This window comes from Chiloscyllium plagiosum, chromosome 9 (genome assembly GCF_004010195.1).
Source record: "Chiloscyllium plagiosum isolate BGI_BamShark_2017 chromosome 9, ASM401019v2, whole genome shotgun sequence".
NCBI lineage: Eukaryota > Metazoa > Chordata > Chondrichthyes > Orectolobiformes > Hemiscylliidae > Chiloscyllium > Chiloscyllium plagiosum.
Genome location: NC_057718.1, coordinates 66,589,583 through 66,610,395, shown reverse-complemented (window position 1 = coordinate 66,610,395; position 20,813 = coordinate 66,589,583). Strand labels below are relative to the sequence as shown.

General features: G+C 40.8%; 2 protein-coding genes across 19 annotated transcripts in view; one reads left to right on the top strand and one right to left on the bottom strand.

The window, feature by feature from the left end:
• Positions 1 to 18,121, top strand: part of tfb1m (transcription factor B1, mitochondrial) — a 74,013-nt gene extending 55,892 nt beyond the window's left edge. For 7 of the 10 annotated variants that reach the window (XM_043696140.1, XM_043696144.1, XM_043696147.1 and 4 more), the window contains exons 7-8: positions 3,555 to 3,682; positions 14,975 to 16,007. In XM_043696140.1, the coding sequence (XP_043552075.1) occupies positions 3,555 to 3,682; positions 14,975 to 15,209 (363 nt within the window). In that variant the 3' untranslated portion in view covers positions 15,210 to 16,007. The other 3 variants (XR_006312548.1, XM_043696148.1, XM_043696149.1) reach the window with 3 other exon arrangements.
• Positions 17,238 to 20,813, bottom strand: part of LOC122552912 (rho guanine nucleotide exchange factor TIAM2) — a 370,627-nt gene continuing 367,051 nt past the window's right edge. For all 9 annotated transcript variants that reach the window (XM_043696131.1, XM_043696135.1, XM_043696133.1 and 6 more), the window contains 2 exons: positions 18,732 to 18,889; positions 17,238 to 18,301 (listed from right to left, as the gene is read on the bottom strand). In XM_043696131.1, the coding sequence (XP_043552066.1) occupies positions 17,679 to 18,301; positions 18,732 to 18,889 (781 nt within the window). In that variant the 3' untranslated portion in view covers positions 17,238 to 17,678. The remainder of the gene's footprint in view (positions 18,302 to 18,731; positions 18,890 to 20,813) is intronic.

Genomic DNA, 20,813 nt, shown 5'->3' with positions numbered 1-20,813 from the left:
ACAGCAACTGGATATTTTCTTCGGAAATAGTAGCCGGCCTCCACCTCATTGAATTTTATTTACTGTACGTGTACACAAAAAGTGATTTGATTTGTAAAGTGTCATGAATTTTTAAGCAATTTCCAGAATTTGTACAAATTTTAGCGATTGAATAAAATAAAACTCTGTAAACGTGCTTTTTAACACATGTGCAGTACGGCTTTCTTCATTTTAAAATTAAATCAATTATCTGAATAATCAATTACCCAAATGAAAAGCTACCCACCCATCAACCGGATAATCGAGGCTCCTGTGTGTTAGCATCCCTCTGAACGGATTGATTAGAAAGTTTCATCTTATGGCGAACCCAAGCCAGCCACACAATTTTGTCATAAGCCATTCTCCTTCAGTCCCATGATCTGAGTCTTCTGTGAATCCTTACTTCCTCAATTCATTTAACTGCTAATATAGTTCTACCACATAGCTTCTCACTCTTTGTGGTACTGCATCTTTATTATTTGCAGTTCATCCTTCTGGGTATAATGATATATGATGTATTAATTCATCCACTTGTGAGCATCAGATACCCATTACATGCCCCGTGACATATCATCCTCTGAGGAAAAGATAATTAGAATTGGGGAGAGAGCACAAGAGATGGCGATTTTCATTGCTTTTCCAGCCATTAATTCAATTGGTCTTAGTAAGGAGGTGATGGGAAACCAGAATTGCAGGCCAAAGTTCCAGGATCATGGTACACAGTGAAATTTGATTCCAATTTTAAATTCTAGAATAATCTGGAGCTTACCATTGTTGATTGTCATAAAAACCTATCTGGTCCACTAATATCCTTTAGGATGGAAATCTGCTGTGCTTTACCTAGTCTGGCCTATATGTGACTCTAGACCCACAGCAATGTGATTGACTCTAACTGTCCTCTGGGAAATTAGGGATAGACAACAAATGCTGTCCTAGCTGGTGAACCCACATCCCATGAATGAATAAAAAATGTCCAGTTGTCCAGTTTGAATTGCTGTATGTCATGTTATGGAGGATACCCACCTGTTATCTCCCTGTATGCTTTATGACCTTTGCTGTGGCAGATTGTAATGTTTGGTTCATTCGTTTTACCATGCTTCAACTCTGGGGATGATATGGATGCTATTCCTGACAACTGAAGTATTTTCTTCATTACTTTCCCACTCGAGAGTCCCATGATCTGAGTCTCCTTGAAGAGGCATTCCCCGATTTGGTATTAATTCTGTCAGGAACTTTGCTACGATGAAGGCAGAACAGTCATGTATTAGGGATGCAGTATTTGCTCAAACCTGTCTTTGGGAATCAAGCCATCTCCCATTTGGTTCTTCTACTGTTGTTACTGATCTTAGTTTGCCTGCATTTAACAGTTCCACCAAAGCATGACCGGTATCTAGGGTGACATCACTGGCTCATTAATCAATAGTTAGCACAGACCTTTGGGTGGCATAATAGACCACTTTGTTCACTATGCCACTACTTCAGGACAGCATTGTAATATCTCCAAAATGAATAGTCTGTCCATATTCAGCACTCTTTAACCTTCGTATGCCTTTTCCTGTTCCTGTCTGATTCTATCAGTTCTCAAGTGGCAAATCCTCCCTTTGCCAAATGTTCTGCAGACTCTACAATGATGTGAAATTAGGGATAAAATTCTGATAGTAATGAAAGAGCCTTAAAACATTCCTGATATCCCTCATGTTCATGAGTAGGGGTCTGTTGGCCATCACAGCATGTCAATCCTCTGACATTGACAACTGGCGTGTCACTGATACTGGATCACTAATTATCCAGCCCGTCGTTTTGTAATTAACCTTGACTGGTACTTTGCAGCACTTCCAAAAGATAGGCTAGTTCTTCATAATGCCCACTCTTGATCTTAAAAGCGATCAGGAGATGCTGCAGCAGAGTGTCTTTATCGAAGCACCGATCCAGTGTTGTGAGGACCCCATTCATTGCCTGGTGGAATATAGACAGATGATTGGAGGGCCTTTTGAGTTGTGGATCCATGTGTATTGCTTATACTCTACAATGCAAATTAATTTACTTTTGATTCTGTGACTAAAAGAATGGTCTAGAAACCATTAAGGATGTCTACGGTTGTGAGTACCATGTGATCTGGGCTTAGCATGTTCAAAATCAACAGGGTTACTTTGGTCAAAACTGTATAATCGGTTGGCAGTCTATACACGATCAGCTACATGGTAAAGAGTTGAGGTCATATTTAATAATATCAAGTTAGAACATAGATTATTCCTTTGGTTCTTGATGTTCGCCAACCTGTGGAACCAATCTGAAGCCCATCTAACCTACACTATTCCATTTTCATCCATATGTTTATCCAATGACCATTTAAATGCCCTTAAAGTTGTCAGATCTACTCCTATTGCAGGCAGTGCATTCCATGACCCTACTACTCTGAATAAAGACCCTACTACCTCTGACATCTGTCCTATATTTGTCATCCCTCAATTTAAAGCTATGTCCACTCATGCTAGCCATCCGAGGAAAAGGTCTCTCACTGTCCAACCTATGTAACCCTCCTGATTATCTTATGTCTCAATTAAGTCACCTCTCAACCTTTTTTCTTTCTAATGAAAACAGCATCAAGTCCCTCCGCCTTTCCTCCTAAGACCTTCCCTCCGTACCAGGCAACATCCTAGTAAATCTCCTCTCAACCCTTTCCAAAGCTTCCACATCCTTCCCATAATGCAGTGACCAGAACTGTATGCAATACACCACATGTGGCCGCAGCAGAGTTTTGTACAGCTGCAGAATGATCTCACTGTTCCAAAACTCAATCCCTCTACCTATAAAAGCTAATACACAGTGTGCCGCCTTAACACCCTATCAACCTGGGTGGCAACTTTCAAGGATCTATATACCTGGACACAGAGATCTCTCTACTCATCTACACTACCAAGAATCTTACCATTAGCCCAGTGCCCTGCATTCCTGTTACTCCTTCCAAAGTGAATCACCTCACACATTTCCGCATTAAACTCAATTTCCAACCTCTCAGCCCAGCTCTGCAGCATATCTATGTCTCTCTGTAACCTACAACATCTTTTGTCACTATCCACAACTCTACCGACCTTCGTGTCATCCACAAATTTACTAATCCATCCTTCTATGCCCTCATCCAGGTCATTTATAAAAATGACAAACAGTAGTGGACCCAAAACAGATCCTTGCAGTACCCCACTAGTAACTGAACTCCAGGCTGAATATTTCCCATCAGCTACTACCCTCTGTCGTCTTTCAGCTAGCCAATTTCTGATCCAAACCTAAATCACCCTCAATCCCATTCCTCCATAATTTGTGCAATAGCTTACCATGAGGAACCTTATCAAAAGCCTTATTAAAATCCATATACACCACATCAACCACTTTGCCCTCATCCACTTGGGTAGAAAGGTTGAATATACCCATCATGCCCATTTTATGCTCCAGAAGAAACATTTTGAAACGAGACATTTTAAGTGTAGTTTTTCTTGCGTATTTAATGTAATCTGTGCAATCTAATTTTTGATGTTTAGGTTGATGTCGGCGTTGTGCACTTCGTGCCTTTGGTGCAACCACAAATTAATCAACCCTTTAAACTGGTGGAAAAAGTGGTGAGACATACCTTCAGCTTTAAGCGAAAGTACTGTCGAAGAGGAGTTGAGTAAGTTCTAGTCCTGTATCTGTCAATGATCTATTTTTGTAATAACTAAGGTAATTTGATCACTGTGGTATTATTATTTTAACAATTGTAATACATTACACAAATGTCTCATGAGGTAGTGGGATGTGGAGTGCAGGATTTGCTTACTTTCTCCTTCTCTGCCACTATTGTGCCTCATCAATAAGATATTGGGACTGAAAATGTGTTGCAGCTTGACAGACTAATCGTTAGTATACTGAGAGATTGGGAGCATCTTATTAAAACTCGGCGTCCGTGCTGCTGCGCTCAAGGTGTTCCAAAGTCGTCTCTTCAATGTGTGAATGGATGTGAACTTGGCAACATTCAAGGGCAGATTGTATTTCCTGTATGCAGAAATCAAGAGATTGAGTGTGGCTTACAGATGTGGTGCTGAGTGAATTATGATAATGGGCTCATCCACAATCTCTGCATCATGCATAACTAAGATGGATGGTTTTGGCTTAGAGGTGACTGATGCTAAAGAGTTGCCCATCTAGACTGTATTTAATTTTGACATCAGACATCTGGTTTTTGAAATGAATAGCCAATATCACTGTCAACCACCCAGCAATCTTCAAACTAATTTATCATCCCCACCATATTCTCTTCTATATTATTTATATATGTCATGAATAATAAGGCACCCAGCACTGATCCTTGTGATATACAAGTGTAACAGGCCTCCAGTCAGACAAACTGTCTTCTATCGCCACACTCTGTCTCTTACCACAAAGTCAATTTTGGATCCAACTTGCTAAGTTACCCTGGATCCCATGTGCTTTTTCCATCTTTATCGGTCTATCTATCATTTGCGACCTTTCCAAAGGCTTTGAACAAATGCTGTGTAACCCTCCCCCTGCTGAAGTTGATTTAGATTTATCTGGCAAAAAGGAGCATGTCAGAAGTTTCAACAAAAGGGCTAAAGCCACAGTATATCCTTGGCAGGATTTCCTCGGTCATAGGAAGTAGGCAATTCATGATCTAACATCAGTGAATTGACTTCACTCCCAAATCTATACACACAGTGTATGAGGCCTTGATGGAAGTAAAAGTCTGCTAGCTTTGGTATCACAGCTGAACTACTGTTGGTGCCTCACACATTGTGCTTTTTCATTTTTCTGATTGTTGTTGCTGCTCTCCCATTGATGCTACAGATTTACAAATAGAAGCAAAGAAGATAGGGCTAGGCCATTTGTGTTGCTTGCAAATTTTGAGATATTACATTTAACTTCCTCATGTAAATTATTAACATTTTGTGAATAGCTGGAGTCTTAGTACTGTTCCCTGCTCTTATTTCCTGAATGCTAGCCACTTCTCTATCCATCACAATGCACCACTCCTAATCCCATGTACTTCCATTTTACACATTACTTTATTGTGTGGGACTTGATCAAAAGCCTTCGGAAAGTCCAAGTAAACCACATCCATTGACTCTTCATGATCAACTCAACAAGTTATTTCCTCGAAAAATTGTGTTAGATTTGTCAAAGATGATTTCTCTTTTGTAAGTTCATACTGACTCTGAGTCTACCACTGTTTTTTGAAGTGCTGTAAAATTCTGGGTAACGAACTCTAGCATCTTCCTCACTACTGACATCAGAATAACTAACCTATAATTCCCTGTTTTCTGTCTACTTCCCTTTTCAATTGGAGGGTAGCTAATGTAACCCTTTCTGGAGAAGCTTGTGATGGAACCCACTAGGGAACAGGCAGTAGTAGATTTAGTGATGTGTAATGAGTCGGACTTGATAAGGGCTCCTTCATCTCACATGCCTTTAGGAGGCAGTGACCATAATATGATAGAATTTATCTGCAATTTGAGAGGGAGAAACTGGAATCTGATGTAACAGTATTACAGCAGAATAAAGGTAACTACAGAGGCAATGAGGGGGGAGCTGTGTAGAATTGACTTGGAGAGGAGACTAGCAGGAAAGGCAGTGGAATAGAAATGGCAGGAGTTTCTGGGAATAATTTGGGAGACACAGCAGAGATTCATCCTGAGGTAAACGAAGCATGGTACAGGGAGGATGAGGCAATCTTGGCTGAGTAGGGAACTCAGGGATAGCATTAAAAACAAAAGAGAAAGCATATATTGTGGCAAAGGGCAGTAGGAAACCAGAGGATTGGGAAGCTTACAAAAACCAACAGAGGACAAGTAAAAAAAGAAATGGGGGTGGAGAAATTTAAAATGAGGGGAAGCTATGCAGTAATATAAAAGAAGGTTGCAAGAGTTTCTTTAAATATATAGAGAACAAAAGAAAGGCAAAAGTGGACATTGGGCTGCTGGAAAATGACGCTGGAGTAGTAACGGGGAACAAAGAAATAGCAGAGGAACTGAACAAGTACTTTGTGTCAGTCTTCATGGTGGAATATACAAGTAGCATCCCAAAAACTTGAGAGTTGCGGGGCAAAGGTGAGTTATGTTGACCATCACCAAGGAGAAGATACTAGAAAAGCTCAAAGGTCTGAAGGTGGATAAATCACCTGGACCAGCTGGACTACACCCCAGGGATCTGAGGGAGATAGCTGAAAAGGTAGTGAAGACGTTAGTGGTGATCATTCAAGAATCACTGGAGTCAAAGAGGCTCCCAGAGGACTGGAAAATCGCTAATGTAAGTCTCCTCCTCCTTTCCTTCCCCCCCCAGTTTAAGAAGGAAGTAAGGTAAAAGATGGAAATTACAGGCTAATTAGCCTGACCTCAGTCATTGGTAAGATTTTAGAGTTTACTGTGAAGGATAAGAATTATGAATACTTGGAAGTGCAGGATAAAATAGGGCAAAGTCAGCATCGTTTCATCATGGGGAGGTCATGCCTGACAAATCTGTTAGAATTCTTTGAAGAGGTCATGAGCAGGTTAGACAAAGGAAAGAAAATGAATGTTATCTATTTGACTTCCAGAAGTCCTTTGACAAGGTGTTGTGCAGGAGCTGAATCAGGTAAGAGTCCATGGTATTAGAGGCAAGGCATTATATAGTTAGAGGATTGGATGTCTGGCAGAAAGCAGTGAGTGGACATTTAAAAGGGTCCTTCTCAGGATGGCAGCCAGTGACTTGTGGTGTTCCACAAGGGTCAGTGTTGGGACCATAACTTTTCACTTCAAACACCAATGATCTAGATGAAGGAACTGAGGGCATTCTGGCTAAGTTTGCAGATGATGTAAAGATAGGTAGAGGGAAAGATAGTGTTGAGGAGACTGTTTAGACAGGTTAGAAATGTGGGCAAAGTGGCAGTTGGAATACAATGTGGGCAAGTGAGGTCACATACTTTGGGAGGAAGAATAGAGGCACAGACTATTTTCTAAATAGGGAGAAAATTCAGAAACCTGAAGTGCAAAGGGACTTGGGATGCCTAGTCCTGGATTTTCTCAAGGTAAACTTGTTGAGTTGAGTCAGTAGTTTGGAAGGTAAATACAATGTTGGCATTTATTTCAAGAGGACTAGAATATAAAAGCAGGGATGTACGTCTGAAATTTTATAAGGATCTGGTCAGACAACGTTTAGAGTATTGTGAGCAATTTTGGGCCCCATACCTCAGGAAGGATGTATTAACCTTGGTGCGGGTTCAGAGGAGGCTCACAAGAATAATCCAAGGAATTAAACGCTTAACATATGTGGAACATTTGAGGACTCTGGATCTATACTTGGAGTTTTGAAGAATATGGGGGGAATCTAATCTAAACCTACAGAATACTGAACTGCTTGGACAGATTGGACATTGGGAAGATGTTTCCATTAGCAGATTAGACTGGACCTGAGCGCACAGCCTTAGAGTAAAGGAAAAATAATTTAGAATGGAGAATCTTCTTCAGCCAGAAAGTAGTGAATCCATGAAACCCATTGCCACAAAAGGTTATAGATATCAGGTCATTAAATGGCAGGGTAGACTGGAAGAACACAGCAAGGCTGTGCGCTTGGGTCCCAGTCTCTCCTACCGATGTAAACATCTTCCCAACATTCGCTCTGTCCAGGCTGCTCAGTATTTTATAAGTTTCTTCCTTCTAAATTCCATTGAGTATAGACCCAGAGTCCTCAAACTTTCCTCACAAGTTAAGCTTTTCACTCCGGGACCATTCTCGTGAACCTCCTCTGAACATGCGTCAGGGCCAGTACATCCTTCCTGAGATATGGGGCCCAAAACAGTGCACAATATTCCAAATGTGCTCTGAGCAGATCCCTATACAGCCTCAGATGTACATCCATGCTCTTATATTCAAGTCCCCTCAAAATAATGCTGTCGTTGCATTTGCCTTCCTATTTACTGACTCAGCTTTCAAGTTTACCTTAAGAGAATACTGACCTAGAACTCCCAAGTCTCTTTGCACTTAAGACTTCTGAATTTTCTCTCCATTTAGGAAACAGTCCACACCTCTATTCTTCCTATCAAAGTGCATGATCTCACACTTTCCTACATTGTACTCCAGCTGCCACTTCTTTGCCCACTCTTCTAACCTGTCCAAATCCTTCTGCAGCCTCCCCGTCTCCTCAATGCTACCTGTTCTTGTACTATCTTTGTATCATCTGCACACTTAGCCAGAATGCCCTCGGTTCCTTCATCTATATCATTAATGTTAAAAATCTCACAACACCAGGTTATAGTCCAACAGGTTTATTTGGAAGTACAAGCTTTCGGAGCACTGCTCCATCATCAGGTAGGTATGGAACATGATCATAAGTCTCACAATTTATGGCAAAGGATTCTATAGCTATAACTTCTGTGCCTTATGATTCTGCTCCACAGCTACCTGATAAAGGAGCAGTGCTCCGAAGGCTAGTACTTACAAATAAACCTGTTGGATTATAACTTGGAGTTGTGATTTTTAATTTTGTCCACCCCAGACCAACACCGGCACCTTCAGGTCATGTATTGTTAATGTATAAAGTGAAATGTGGTCCCAACACTGAGTCTTGTGGAACACCATTTGTCACTAGCAGCCATCCTGAGTAAGACCCTTTTATCCCCACTCTCTACTTTCTGTCAGACGGCCAAGCTTATATCCATGCAAACACTTGTCTCTATCACCATGGACCCTTATCTTACTCAGTAGCCTCCTGTGCGGCACCTTGTCAAAGGCCTTCTTGAAGTCCAGGTAGGTAACATCCATTGGCTCTTCTTGGTCTAACCTGCTCATTACTTCCTCAAAGAACTCTAGACAATTTGTCAGGTATGACCACTCCTTGATGAAACCAGGTTGACTTTGCCGTAATTTACTATATACTTCCAAGGATTCAGAAATCCCGTCCTTCACAATGAATCCCAGGATCTTACCCATGACTGAAGTTAGGCTAATTGGTCTGTAATTTTCCATTTTTTTTGCCTTACTCCCTTTTTAAAGAGGGGTAATTCATTAGTGATTTTCCAGTCCTCTGGAACCCTCCCTGACTCTAGTGATTCATGAAAAATCACCACTAGCACCTTCACTATCTCCTCAGCTACCTCCCTTAGAACTCTAGAGTGTGGCCCATCTGGTCCAGCTGATTTATCCAACTTCAAACCTTCCAGTACCATCTCCTTGATGATGGCCACCATACTCGGTTCTGCCCCTTCACTCTCTTGAAGTTGTGGGAAATTACTCGTGTCTTCCACCAAGAAGACTGACACAAAGTAATCATTCAGTTTCTCAGCCATATCCTTGTTTCCCACTACTGTCTCTCCAGCATTATTTTCCAGCAGTCCAGTGTCCGTTTTTGCCTCTCTTTTGCCCTTTATGTATCTAAAACGCTTACAGTCCTCTTTTTTTATATTACTGGCTAGCTTACCCTCCTAATTAATCTTTCCCCTCCTTTCATATTTTGTTGTCCTTTGTTGGTCTTTGTAAGCTTCCTAATTCTCTGGTTTCCCACGGTCCTTCATCACATTATATGCTTTCTGTTTAGCTTTAATTCTATGCCTGACTTCCCTCGTCAGCCATGGTTGCCTCATCCTCTCGCTACCATGATTCATTTTCCTCAGGATGAATCTTTGCTGTGTTCTGAATTACTCCCGGAAACTCCTGCCATTGCTGTTCAACTGTCTTTTTCCTGTTAGGTTCCTCTCCCAGTCAATTCTACCCAGCTCCTCCCTCATGCCTTTGTACTTGCCTTTATTCTGCTATAATACCATTACCTCTGATTCTATTTTCTCCCTCTCAAAATTGCAGAGTAAATTCAATGAATCATATTATGATCACTATCTCCTAAGTGTTCCTTCACCTTAAGCACCCTTATCAAGTCTGCCTTATTGCACAACATTAAATCCAGTACTGCCTGTTCCCTAGTGGGCTCCTCCTTAAGCTGCTCCAAAAATCCATCTTGTAGACATTTGACAAATTTATTTTCTTGCGAACCACTACCAATCTGATTTTTCCCAGTCCACCTGCATATTGAAATCCCTCACGGTCACTGTAACTTTGCCTTTCTGACACATCTTTTCCCTCTCTTGGTGTATCTTGCTATTGTTTGGAGGCCTTTATGTAATTCCAACTGTTTTTTTTTTACCTTTACGATTCCTCCATTCTACCTACATGGATTCTACACCATCTGGCCCTACTTTGTTTCTTATTATTGATTTAATTTTATTTCTTACTAATTAAGCAACCTCACACCCTCTGCCTGTCGTTTACAGTAGGACGTATATCCTTGAATATTCAGCTCCCAATCCTGATCCCCTTTCAGCAAAGTCTGTATGATGCCCACCATGTCATACCTGACAATTTCGATCTGCGCCAGGTACCATTGCCCAACTCCTGATGTGAAGGGCTTTTGCCCGAAACGGCGATTTTACTGCTCCTCGGATGCTGCCTGAACTCCTGTGCTCTTCCAGCACCACTAATCCAGAACCATTCCCCAACTCGGCCGCCGTTACACCAATGACTGCATTGGTGCTGCATCCTGCACCAAGGCCGAACTGGAGCAATTCCTCGATTTTGCAAACAAATTCCACCCTGTCCTTAAATTCATTTGGTCTATCTTGGACATCGCCCACCCCTTCCTTGACCCCTTGTTTCCATCTCCAGCGACATTTTACAGACTAACATTTACTACAAACTCTATCCCATTTTTCCATCTCCATCACATCTACTCTGATGAAGAGACATTGCACACTCAAGTATTTCAGATGTCCACCTATTTCTAAACAATGTGCTTTTCCCTGTTTTGTCACCCAGACAGCCCTCCACACACTTCCTCCATGCCCCACTCTACTGCTCTTAAACCCCCCACCTCCATAAACATAATTAAGACAGGGTTCTCCCACCCAGTGGGACTTGCCACCACACTAGTCTGCATGTCCAACATATCATCCTCAAACAAGTCAACCAAATCCAACTAGATCCCACCACCAAGAACATCTTCCCCTCCCTGTCTTCTGCAAGGAGCATTCCCTTCACCACTCCTTGGTTTGTTTCACCCTCCCACCAACCAACACACACACACACACACATTCCCTGGCACCTTCCAATGCCACATCACCTCCCTCACTTATAGCCAGTGCCCCAAATAGTCCTTTCAGGTGAAGCAGTTCACTTGCCTCTCTTCCACCCTAGATTACTGTATCCAGTGCTCCTCATGTGATCTTCTCTGTATTGGTTCGACCAAACGTAAACTAAGTGCATGTTTCGCCGAGCATCTCAGCCAGGCCTGCTAAGGGCCAGCCTGACCTCCCGGTCACTGCCTGTTTCAATTCCTATTCCCACACCCTCTCTGACATGTCCATCCTTGGTCTCCTTCATTGCCACAGTGAATCAGACTGCAAATCGGAGGAATGACTCCTCATCTTGCGCCTAGGCAGCCTACAATACAGAGGATGTTTTCACAGGGTTGAGTAATCGAGGACTACAGGGACTCAGTTTAAGGTTAGAAAGGAAAGAATAAAAGTGAACCTGAGGAGCAACTTTTTTTATACAGAGGATAGTATGTACATACAATGAGCTGCCAGCAGAAGTGGTTGAGGCGGGTACATTAACAACATTTATTTGTCCAAATGCCTTTTAAGTGGATAGGAAACATTTAGAAGGATATGGGCCCAAGTGCCGGGAAACTGGGATAACATGGGTAGACATGTTGATCGCCATGGACCAGTTAGGGCCGAAGGGCCTTTCTCCGTGCTTAGGACTCTATGACTCTGACTCAACATTTAGTTTTCCAATTTCAAGTGATCTTCCCACCCATCCCCCAACTCCCTTCCCAGGCCTGCCTCCCATCCCTCCAACCGACCCTTTCCACCAGCTACCAACAGGATTCATTCCTCCTAACAACCACCTGTATTCATCTGTCAGTATGTCCCCTCCTCCCCGCTTATCTGCAGCTCCCCCTACCCCCACCTCCATTCCTGGAGAAGAGTTATACCTGACAAGTTGACTTCTCCACCTTCTGATGTTGCCTGGCTTGCTGTGTTCTTCCTGCCTCCTGCTTACTTACACGGAGGCTGGATCCAAAGTACTTTTGTCAGTAACTATGATTGCGTGGTAGAGCAGATTTGATGGGTCAAATGGCCTAATTTTTGCTCTTGTGTCTTAAGGTCTAATCTGCAGGAACTGTTTGAGTCAAGAATTTTGGAAGTTGACTACCGATGCATCCACTATTTCTAGGGCCACTTAAATACTCTGAGATGTAGATTATCAGGCCCTGGGAATTCATTAGCCTTCAATCCCATCAAATTCTCCAATGTCATTTCTGTAATATAGATTTGCTTCAGTTCCTAAAAATGTGTTGCTGGAAAAGCGCAGCAGGTCAGGCAGCATCCAAGAAGGAGAATCGACGTTTCGGGCATAAGCCCTTCTTTTTAAGCTCTGATCTTCAGCATCTGCAGTCCTCACTTTCTCCTAGTTGCTTCAGTTCCTCCCCCTCAGCTAAGTTGTGTTCCCTAACATTTATGGTACATTATTCATGTCTTCCTTTGTGAAGATAGAAGTACAAATTTAGTTTGTTAGCCATTTCTTCATTCCCCCTTTTATTATTAAATCCCCCATTTCTGAATGTAAATCCCCCATATTAGTTTCCCATCTTTTTCTCTTTACATATCAACAGGAATGTTTTTACTCAAGTCGTATGTTCCTTGCAAGCTTAGAGGAGAAAGTGAGGGCTGCAGATGCTGGAGATCAAAGCTGAAAATGCGCAGCAGGTCAGGCAGCATCCAAGGAACAGGAGAATCGACATTTCGGGCATAAGCCCTTCTTCAGGAAGGGCTTATGCCCGAATCGTCGATTCTCCTGTTCCTTGGATGCTGCCTGACCTGCTGCGCTTTTCCAGCAACACATTTTCAGCTCCTTGCAAGCTTATCCTTGTACTCTATTTTCCCCTCTTTAATCAATCTCTTGAACCTCCTTTGCGGAGTTTTGGAACTGTTCCTATTCCTTTGGGCTTATTTTTCTTGCCAATTTGTATGCTTTCTTTTTACAGCAAATTATCTCTAACTTCCCTTGTAAACCATGTTGTCTTTCGACTCGTGCCCAATAGGAATAAACTTTTTTGTGTTTGCTCTTTGAAGGTTTGCCATTGTCTATCCACTGTCATTCTTTTTAATAACATTTCCCAATCCATCAGAACAAACTCTCATTTCATACCATCATAGTTTCCCTTATTACGATTCAGGACCCTATTCTTAGAATCATCTACCTTACTTTGCATTTTGATGAAGAATTGTCATATTATGGTCGCTCATCAAGAAGGAGTCTCTCATAAAGTCATAGAGATATACAGCACGGAAACAGACCCAAATCGTCAATGCCGACCAGATATCCCAACCAAATCTAGTCCCATTTGCCAGCAGCTGGCCCATATCCCTCCAAACCCTTCCTATTCATAAAGCCATCTAGATGCCTTTTAAATGTTGCAATTGTACCAGCCTCCACCATTTCCTCTGGCAGCTCATTCCATACACATACCACCCTCTCCATGAAAACGTTGCCCCTTAGGTCTCTTTTGTATCTTTGCCCTCTCATCCTAAACCTTTGCCCTCTACTTTAGGACTCCCCCACCCAGGAAAAAGACCTTGTTTATTTATCCTATCCAAGCCCCTCATGATTTTATAAACCTCTATAAAGTCACCCCTCAGCCTTGGACACTCTGGGGAAAACAGCCCCAGCCTATTCGACCTCTCCCTGTAGCTCAAGTCCTCCAATCCTGGTAACATCCTTGTAAATCTTTTCTGAACCCTTTCAAGTTTCACAACGTCTTTCCAATAGAAAACAGACCGGAATTGCATGCAATTAGTCCAAACGTGGCCTAACCAGTGTCCTGTACAGCCACAACATGACCTCCCACTTCCTGTACTCAACACTCTGACCAATAAAGGAAAGTATACCAAACACCGCCTTCACTATCCTATCTATCTACCTGTGACTCTACTTTCAAGGAGCTGTGAACCTGCAATTCAAGGTCTCTTTGTTCAGCAACACTTCCTAGGACCTTACCATTAAGTATATAGGTCCTGCTATGATTTCCTTTCCCACTCCTCAGCCTATTGGCCCATCTGATCAAGATCCCATTGTAACCAGAGGTAACTTTCTTCGCTGTCCATTACACTTCCAATTTTGACGTCATCTGCAAATGTACTAGCTATACCTCTTATGCTCACATCCAAATCATTTATATAAATGATGAAAAGTAGTGTACCCAGCACAGATCCTTATGTCACTCCACTGGTCACAGGCCTCCAATCTGAAAAACAATCCTCCATCACTACCCTCTGTCTTCTACTTTCAAGCCAGTTCTGTGTCTAAATGGCTAGTTCTCCCTGTATTCCAGGAGGTCAAACCTTGCTAATCAGTCTCCCATGGGGAACCTTGGCAAATGCCTTACTGAAGTCCATATAGATCACATCTACCACTCTGCCCTCATCAATCCTCTTGATTAGGTTTTTTTGAAGAAGTAACAAAGTTTGAGTCTTTACTTCCCCCACACAAAACCATGTTGACTATTCCTAATCAATCCTTGCCTTTCCAAATACATGCATCCTGTCCCTCAGGATTCCCTCCAACAACTTGCCCACCATCGACATCAGACTCAGTGGTCTGTAGTTCCCTGGCTTGTCCTTACCACCCTTCTTAAATAGTGGCACCACCATCTTGTAAAAACATTCTGTTCCAATAGATGCATCCTACTTGATTCCCACAGATAAGCACCAGGTTGGCTAAAATGAGCAGAGTTGACGCTTCAATCTGGCCGACAAGGACTGTTCAACTCTCATAATTACATTACCAAGCATTCACTTTTAGTTTTAACTTTTATACATCAAAGCAAAAATTGTTAGGAATATGTTCCTAAAAAATGTATTTAATACCTGTTTTGTTCTTTTTAGAACTTTATTTCCTGAAGCTCAGAGATTACAGCTAACGGAACAAATGCTGTGTATTGCTGATGTTGACCCTACACTTAGACCAGGTGAACTTTCGATACCTCAGTTCAGAGCTCTTTGTGATGCGTATAACCAACTGTGCAGTGAAAACCAAAATCTTTTCACTTACGACTTCAGAGAAGAATTACGACAAAAGAAGCTTTCGCATAAACCAAATAATCAGAGAAATGTGAGATAAGCGAAGGTTAAAACTTCGAAAATCTGGATATTTGTATTAGTTACTAAGGCTATATCAAATTGACATTCAATAAAAATGCTCTTAAGATCTGCTTTATAATATATCATCTCAAATAAAATGCTTCCATTAGAATGGTTTACATCTAACTTGGGCAAAGCACTATGCATTTGCAATAGAAGGAATTGAAAGCTGATTTTTAGGGACTGCACTGTTTTATCCAGTGTATTCATGGGCAATATAGCAGAAAAGCTCTGAGGCTGAATAATGAGGTAAATTATGTTGGTGATTTCAAACTGCGTTCATTTTGTACTTATGTTAATACATTGACCAATAGTTTTTATAAATATGGGTTTATGGCTGTAGCTTCCCAGACAGATATCAGTACCTGAGAAGAAGCTGTTAAAATTTCGAGTTCAAAAGCATGGACCAGTGTTCAGGAAATATTCAAGATAGCTAGTTGAGGTGGGATGAGTGGCTGAGGGCAAAGACAAATAGTATTGGATACATTCCTAAGATATTATGATACGTGGTTGAGTTTACAACAGATTGTGCAGTAAGGATTGTAGAGATTGGTATGCTCACTTGTACCAAATTACATTAATTTCTTTTCTTCGCCTCCCTCTACTGAACCTTGAGGTTAAACTAGCTTTGAAAATCTCCAGAGTTTGGATTATACAGATAGCATATTGATGCATCAATTGACCAAAGAGCAAGTTTAATTACAGCTGTTTATCTCACAAGCTCAATTCAGCATACTGATTGCATCATAATGGCACTGATGGATAGCATATTTGATCTCTACAGTGCTCTCAAAAATTCATTGAACAGCTTCATTAGCAAGAAAAATTCAGAGATGGTATTGCACCTCTGGAGCAGGTGGGATTTGAACCTTGGCCGCCTTGCCCAAAGGTAAGCATACAGCATTTCTATAAACTTAAGATAGGATAGCAGTGGCAAAGCTTGTGACAAATGCCTTTTCTTCACTATCCCTGTGCTCACTGACCTACCCTAGCTCCAGGTTTGTGACAATTTCAAAATTTTAAAAATGAGGGTTAAGTTAGTCTGGTGGGTCCCCTTCTCTATCTTGTAACTCTGGCCTCTCACACATATACTCTGTTCTAGAATCTCCTTACCCAATTTTCCTCCAAAGACCAAGCTGTCTTTTCCACCAATCTTTTTGATATCTCTGATATACCTCAGTGTCAGGTTTTCTTTATAATATCTATAAAACAGCATTGGATATTTTATTAAAGACACTACATAAATGCAAGTTGTTGCTGAAGTGAATTACACATGTAATCCTATGATGGATATTTTGTGATTTAAAATAAAAATCAAATCTTACATTTTCCTCCAAGGTGTCATCAGCCACTTCTGAGAGCAACCATTATGGAATCACTCAATTTACCCAAGCCTCCAATCAGCACAAGCAAAATTAGGGAATATACATTCTTCTATTTCAGAATAACTCTAAATTTTTTTAAAAAATTCTAATATATTGTGTGAAGTAGGATTTGTTCCCAAAATATCCTTCAGTTAATCAAACTTATATAAATATTCTAAATTTGATTAGACTTAGCCCTTTGAGGCAAGATACTTTGGCAACAATATGACAACTTTCTTAATTTCATCAATAGAACAGCAGACATCTGGAATACAACGAGCATATTTATTTCACGTCCAACATTTTTTTCAGCCTGTGATGTCAAGTAGTCATTCAAAAGGATACAAAATATAACCAGTTAAAACTAGTTTTACAATGCAGTTTTCATAAAATTACAATATACACAATCTCCAAAGTTTATGTACAAAGCGAAAAGACACCTTAAGAATGTGAGCATGAAGAGGCACATGCATTACTGCAGCCCCTACAAAAGCTGTAGTGCTGAAAACTGTTAAATATGTAGAGTGTGTGTGTCAGGGCACCAGAGGTTTATCTTGGCAAACAGATAAAAGAAAACAGTGCCATACTTTGCTTTCTAAAAACTCAAACCAGACACAATGGAATAAATTCCATTATCTTGATGCTATAATGTAAACCAATATTTTCCATCCATAAATAAAATTAAGATTTATAGCTTATTAAAATAAGCAATTTAACCTTTCCTGAAAATATTACTTTAGCTGTTCAATACCTGCCTTAATTCCAATACAAAATTAGTGTATTGTAGAAACTAAACAATTTTATTTGACACAACTGAAACTATTGGCTAATATGCTAATTATTTTCTTTAACGAAAACAAGTATTAAGTCTATATTTTTGAGGCTGTGGTCTTAGTGTAGACAGCAGTAAGGCAAACTAAACATTCCTTTTCTTTAGAAAACTTAATATTTACTTCCAAAAATTGAAAACTGACCAGAACAGTATAACTTGGAGATTTAAAATAAAGACAAGACAATAAACTAACTACAATTCCTGATCATTGTATGCACAGCAGCACTCATTTGAGATGCTGAGTCTAAGGCTCTCAGTTACTTTCAATGTTTTCATAGAAGCAGTCTTCATTAACTACAGAAGTTAGGCTCTGGACACTAAACTCTCTCTCCAAAACAGAATTCAAGTCAACATTTGGCCCATCAGATTGACTATCTAGAGATCGGTTGTGCTTGTGCATGGGCAACAGACTTCCTTTTTTTTTCTTTGTACTGGTACTTTTTCTTTTGATTGGACAGAAGTGGCCTCGCACAAGCCTGGGGTGACCATCTGTTTGTTCCACCTCTTCTGTATCCAGATGGTTATTGTTTGATGCCTGCTCTACATCCACTTTATCAACATCAATTTGCAATTTTTCAAATTGTTCTTTGATTTCATTTGCCAAAGTCTCATCCTTTGATTTGCAGCAATCTTCAGCATCACTCAAAATGTCTGATTCTTTTACTTCATCTTCCTGTTGTTCCTCTGCACTACTGTGTTCTTGCTTTGGATACGAAAGACTACTGTGCTCCAGTCCACTCTCCGAGGTATGGCAGCCACTGCTGTGTGTTCCACTGCTCAGGCTACATTCGTCAGAATCAACAGCATTACTCCTCCCAGAGTCCTGACTCCAATAAGATGGAGAATGTTTGAACAACTTTGATGCTCGTGTTGATGCTGAAGAAAAGAACAAATCACAATATTAAACAGTTTTAACTATTACAATCTAGTTTGTAATTTGTTTTAAGTCTGCATATAACTTGGGGTTCATGTGAAATTCTTCCAGGGTTTCATCCTGCACTTTTTTTAAAAACTGGTTTTATTACAGAGTATAAATTACTAATGTGCAAACTCAGTCCCTATTTTGAAGGGAGATGACAGGATAAAATGAATTAGGACAAGGAGGATCAAGAAAAGCTAGAAAGATGATTAAAAGTTAATTGAATATACCATCCTACAAACAGATGTCATTCTCTCACATATAAAGCCTTGACAATCTATTAAATGACATTTATAAATAAAATATTGATCGAAGAAAAATTAGATTACATAATTCCAAATGAATTTAGCTTTTGTGACAGTGAAATCTAAGCACTGGTTTTCTTACCAATTTTAGCAGAGGATGGCACTCTGTTTCTCAGAGGAGTTATATGATCTTTATTCAGTTTCTCAAATGGCACTTCTGACTTGGTCATATTGCGGCGAACATTCTCTCTCAGAATTGAACGTATCACTTTAATTATGTTTGTTTTACTCTCGGGATCACTGGAAATAAAATAATTTCTGTTACATAAATATATACAAAATATCAGAATAATATAGTACAGAAGAGGCCCTTCAGCCTCAAAAATATATTACTACCTGTGCTACCCACTTATTTGCACTAGGGCCATAGCCTTGAATATTATGACATTTCAAGTGCTCATCCAAGTATTTTTTAAAAGATAGAGGTTTCCCATCTAACTATCCTCCCATGTAGTGCATTCCAGACAATCACTACATTGCATGAATACTTTTTTTCTCCCAAATCTCCAGTAAACCACCTACCTTTCACTCAAATTATATTCCCTTATGATTATACACTATGCGTAAGGGTAGCAGCTGCTTTCTCCTCACCTTGGTGATGCCCTTCATTTTACAGATCTGTAACTACTCTGCTCCAAAGCTTATTCAGTGTCTCTTTGTAGCGGAAATGCTACAATCCAGGCATCATCATTTGCACTCCCTCCATCACATCCTTCCTGGAGCGTAATAACCAGAATGGCACATAATATTCCAGTTGTGGCCTAACCAGAGTTGTATACAGGTGCAACATGACCTCTCATACTTAATTTATGCCATGACTGATAAACATGATGCAGAGGTACCAGTATTGGATTGTCATGGACAAAATTATAAATCACAACACCAGGTTATAGTCCAACAGGTTTATTTGGAAGTCCTAGCTTTTGGAGTGCTGCTTCTTCATCAGGTAGATGTGGTGCAGGATCATAAGACAGAATTTATAGCAAACGATTACTGTTCAATATATCATTTCAGTTGCATGACATTGTAATCTTTTGCTATAAATTCTGTGTCTTATGATCCTGCTCCACAGCTACCTGAAGGAGCAGCACTCCGAAAGCTAGTACTTCCAAACAAACCTGTGGGACTATAACTTGGTGTTGTGAGATTTTTAACTATGACTGATAAAGGCAAGCATCCTGTAACTATCATAGTCAGAGTTACATAGCACAGAAACAGACCCCTTCCGTCTAACCTGTTCATGCCAACCATAATCCCAAACTAAACTAGTCCCATCTGCCTACTCCTGGCCCATATCCATCCAAATGTCTCAAACAGTGCAACTTGTACCTGCATCCACCACTTCCTCAGGAAGTTCATTCCACACTTGAACCACCCTCTGTAAAAAATTTGCCTCATGTCTTTTCTAAACCTTTCAGCTCTCACCTTAAAAATGTGGTCTCTAGTCTTGAAATTCCGCATCTCAGGGAAAAGATAACTACCATCAACTCTATTCATACCTCTCAACCTCCTTTGTTCCAAAGAAAAATGTCCCAGCCTTTAGGGTGCTACTTATTGGACAGGGTAAACACAGGAAGAATGGTCCCAATGCCTGGAGCGTTGGAGGCTGAGGGAGGGGTGACCTTATAAAGGTTTACAAAATTATGAGGGGCATGGATAGGGTAAACAGGCAAAGTCTTTTCCCTCGGGTCGGGGAGTCTAGAACTAGAGGGCATAGGTTTAGGGTGAGAGGGAAAAGACATAAAAGAGACCTACGGGGCAACTTTTTCACACACAGGGTGGTACGTGTATGGAATGAGCTGCCAGAGGAAGTCGTGGAAGCTGTTACAATTGCAACATTTAAGAGGCATCTGGATGGGTTTGGAGGGATATGAGCTGGGTGCTGGCAGGTGGGACTAGATTGAGTTGGGATATCTGGTCAGCATGGACGGGTTGGACCGAAGGGTCTGTTTCCATGCTGTACATCTCTATGACTGGGGAGTTCACAGTTTAAGGATATGGGGTAGGCCATTTAGGACCGTGATGAGAAGAAATTCACCCAGAGAGTGGTGAGCCTGTGGAATTCTCTGCCACAAAGAATGTTTGAGGCTAAAACATTGAATATTTTCAAGAAGGAATTATAGTTCTTAGTGCTAAAGGGATTAACAGGTATGGGAAGAAAGTG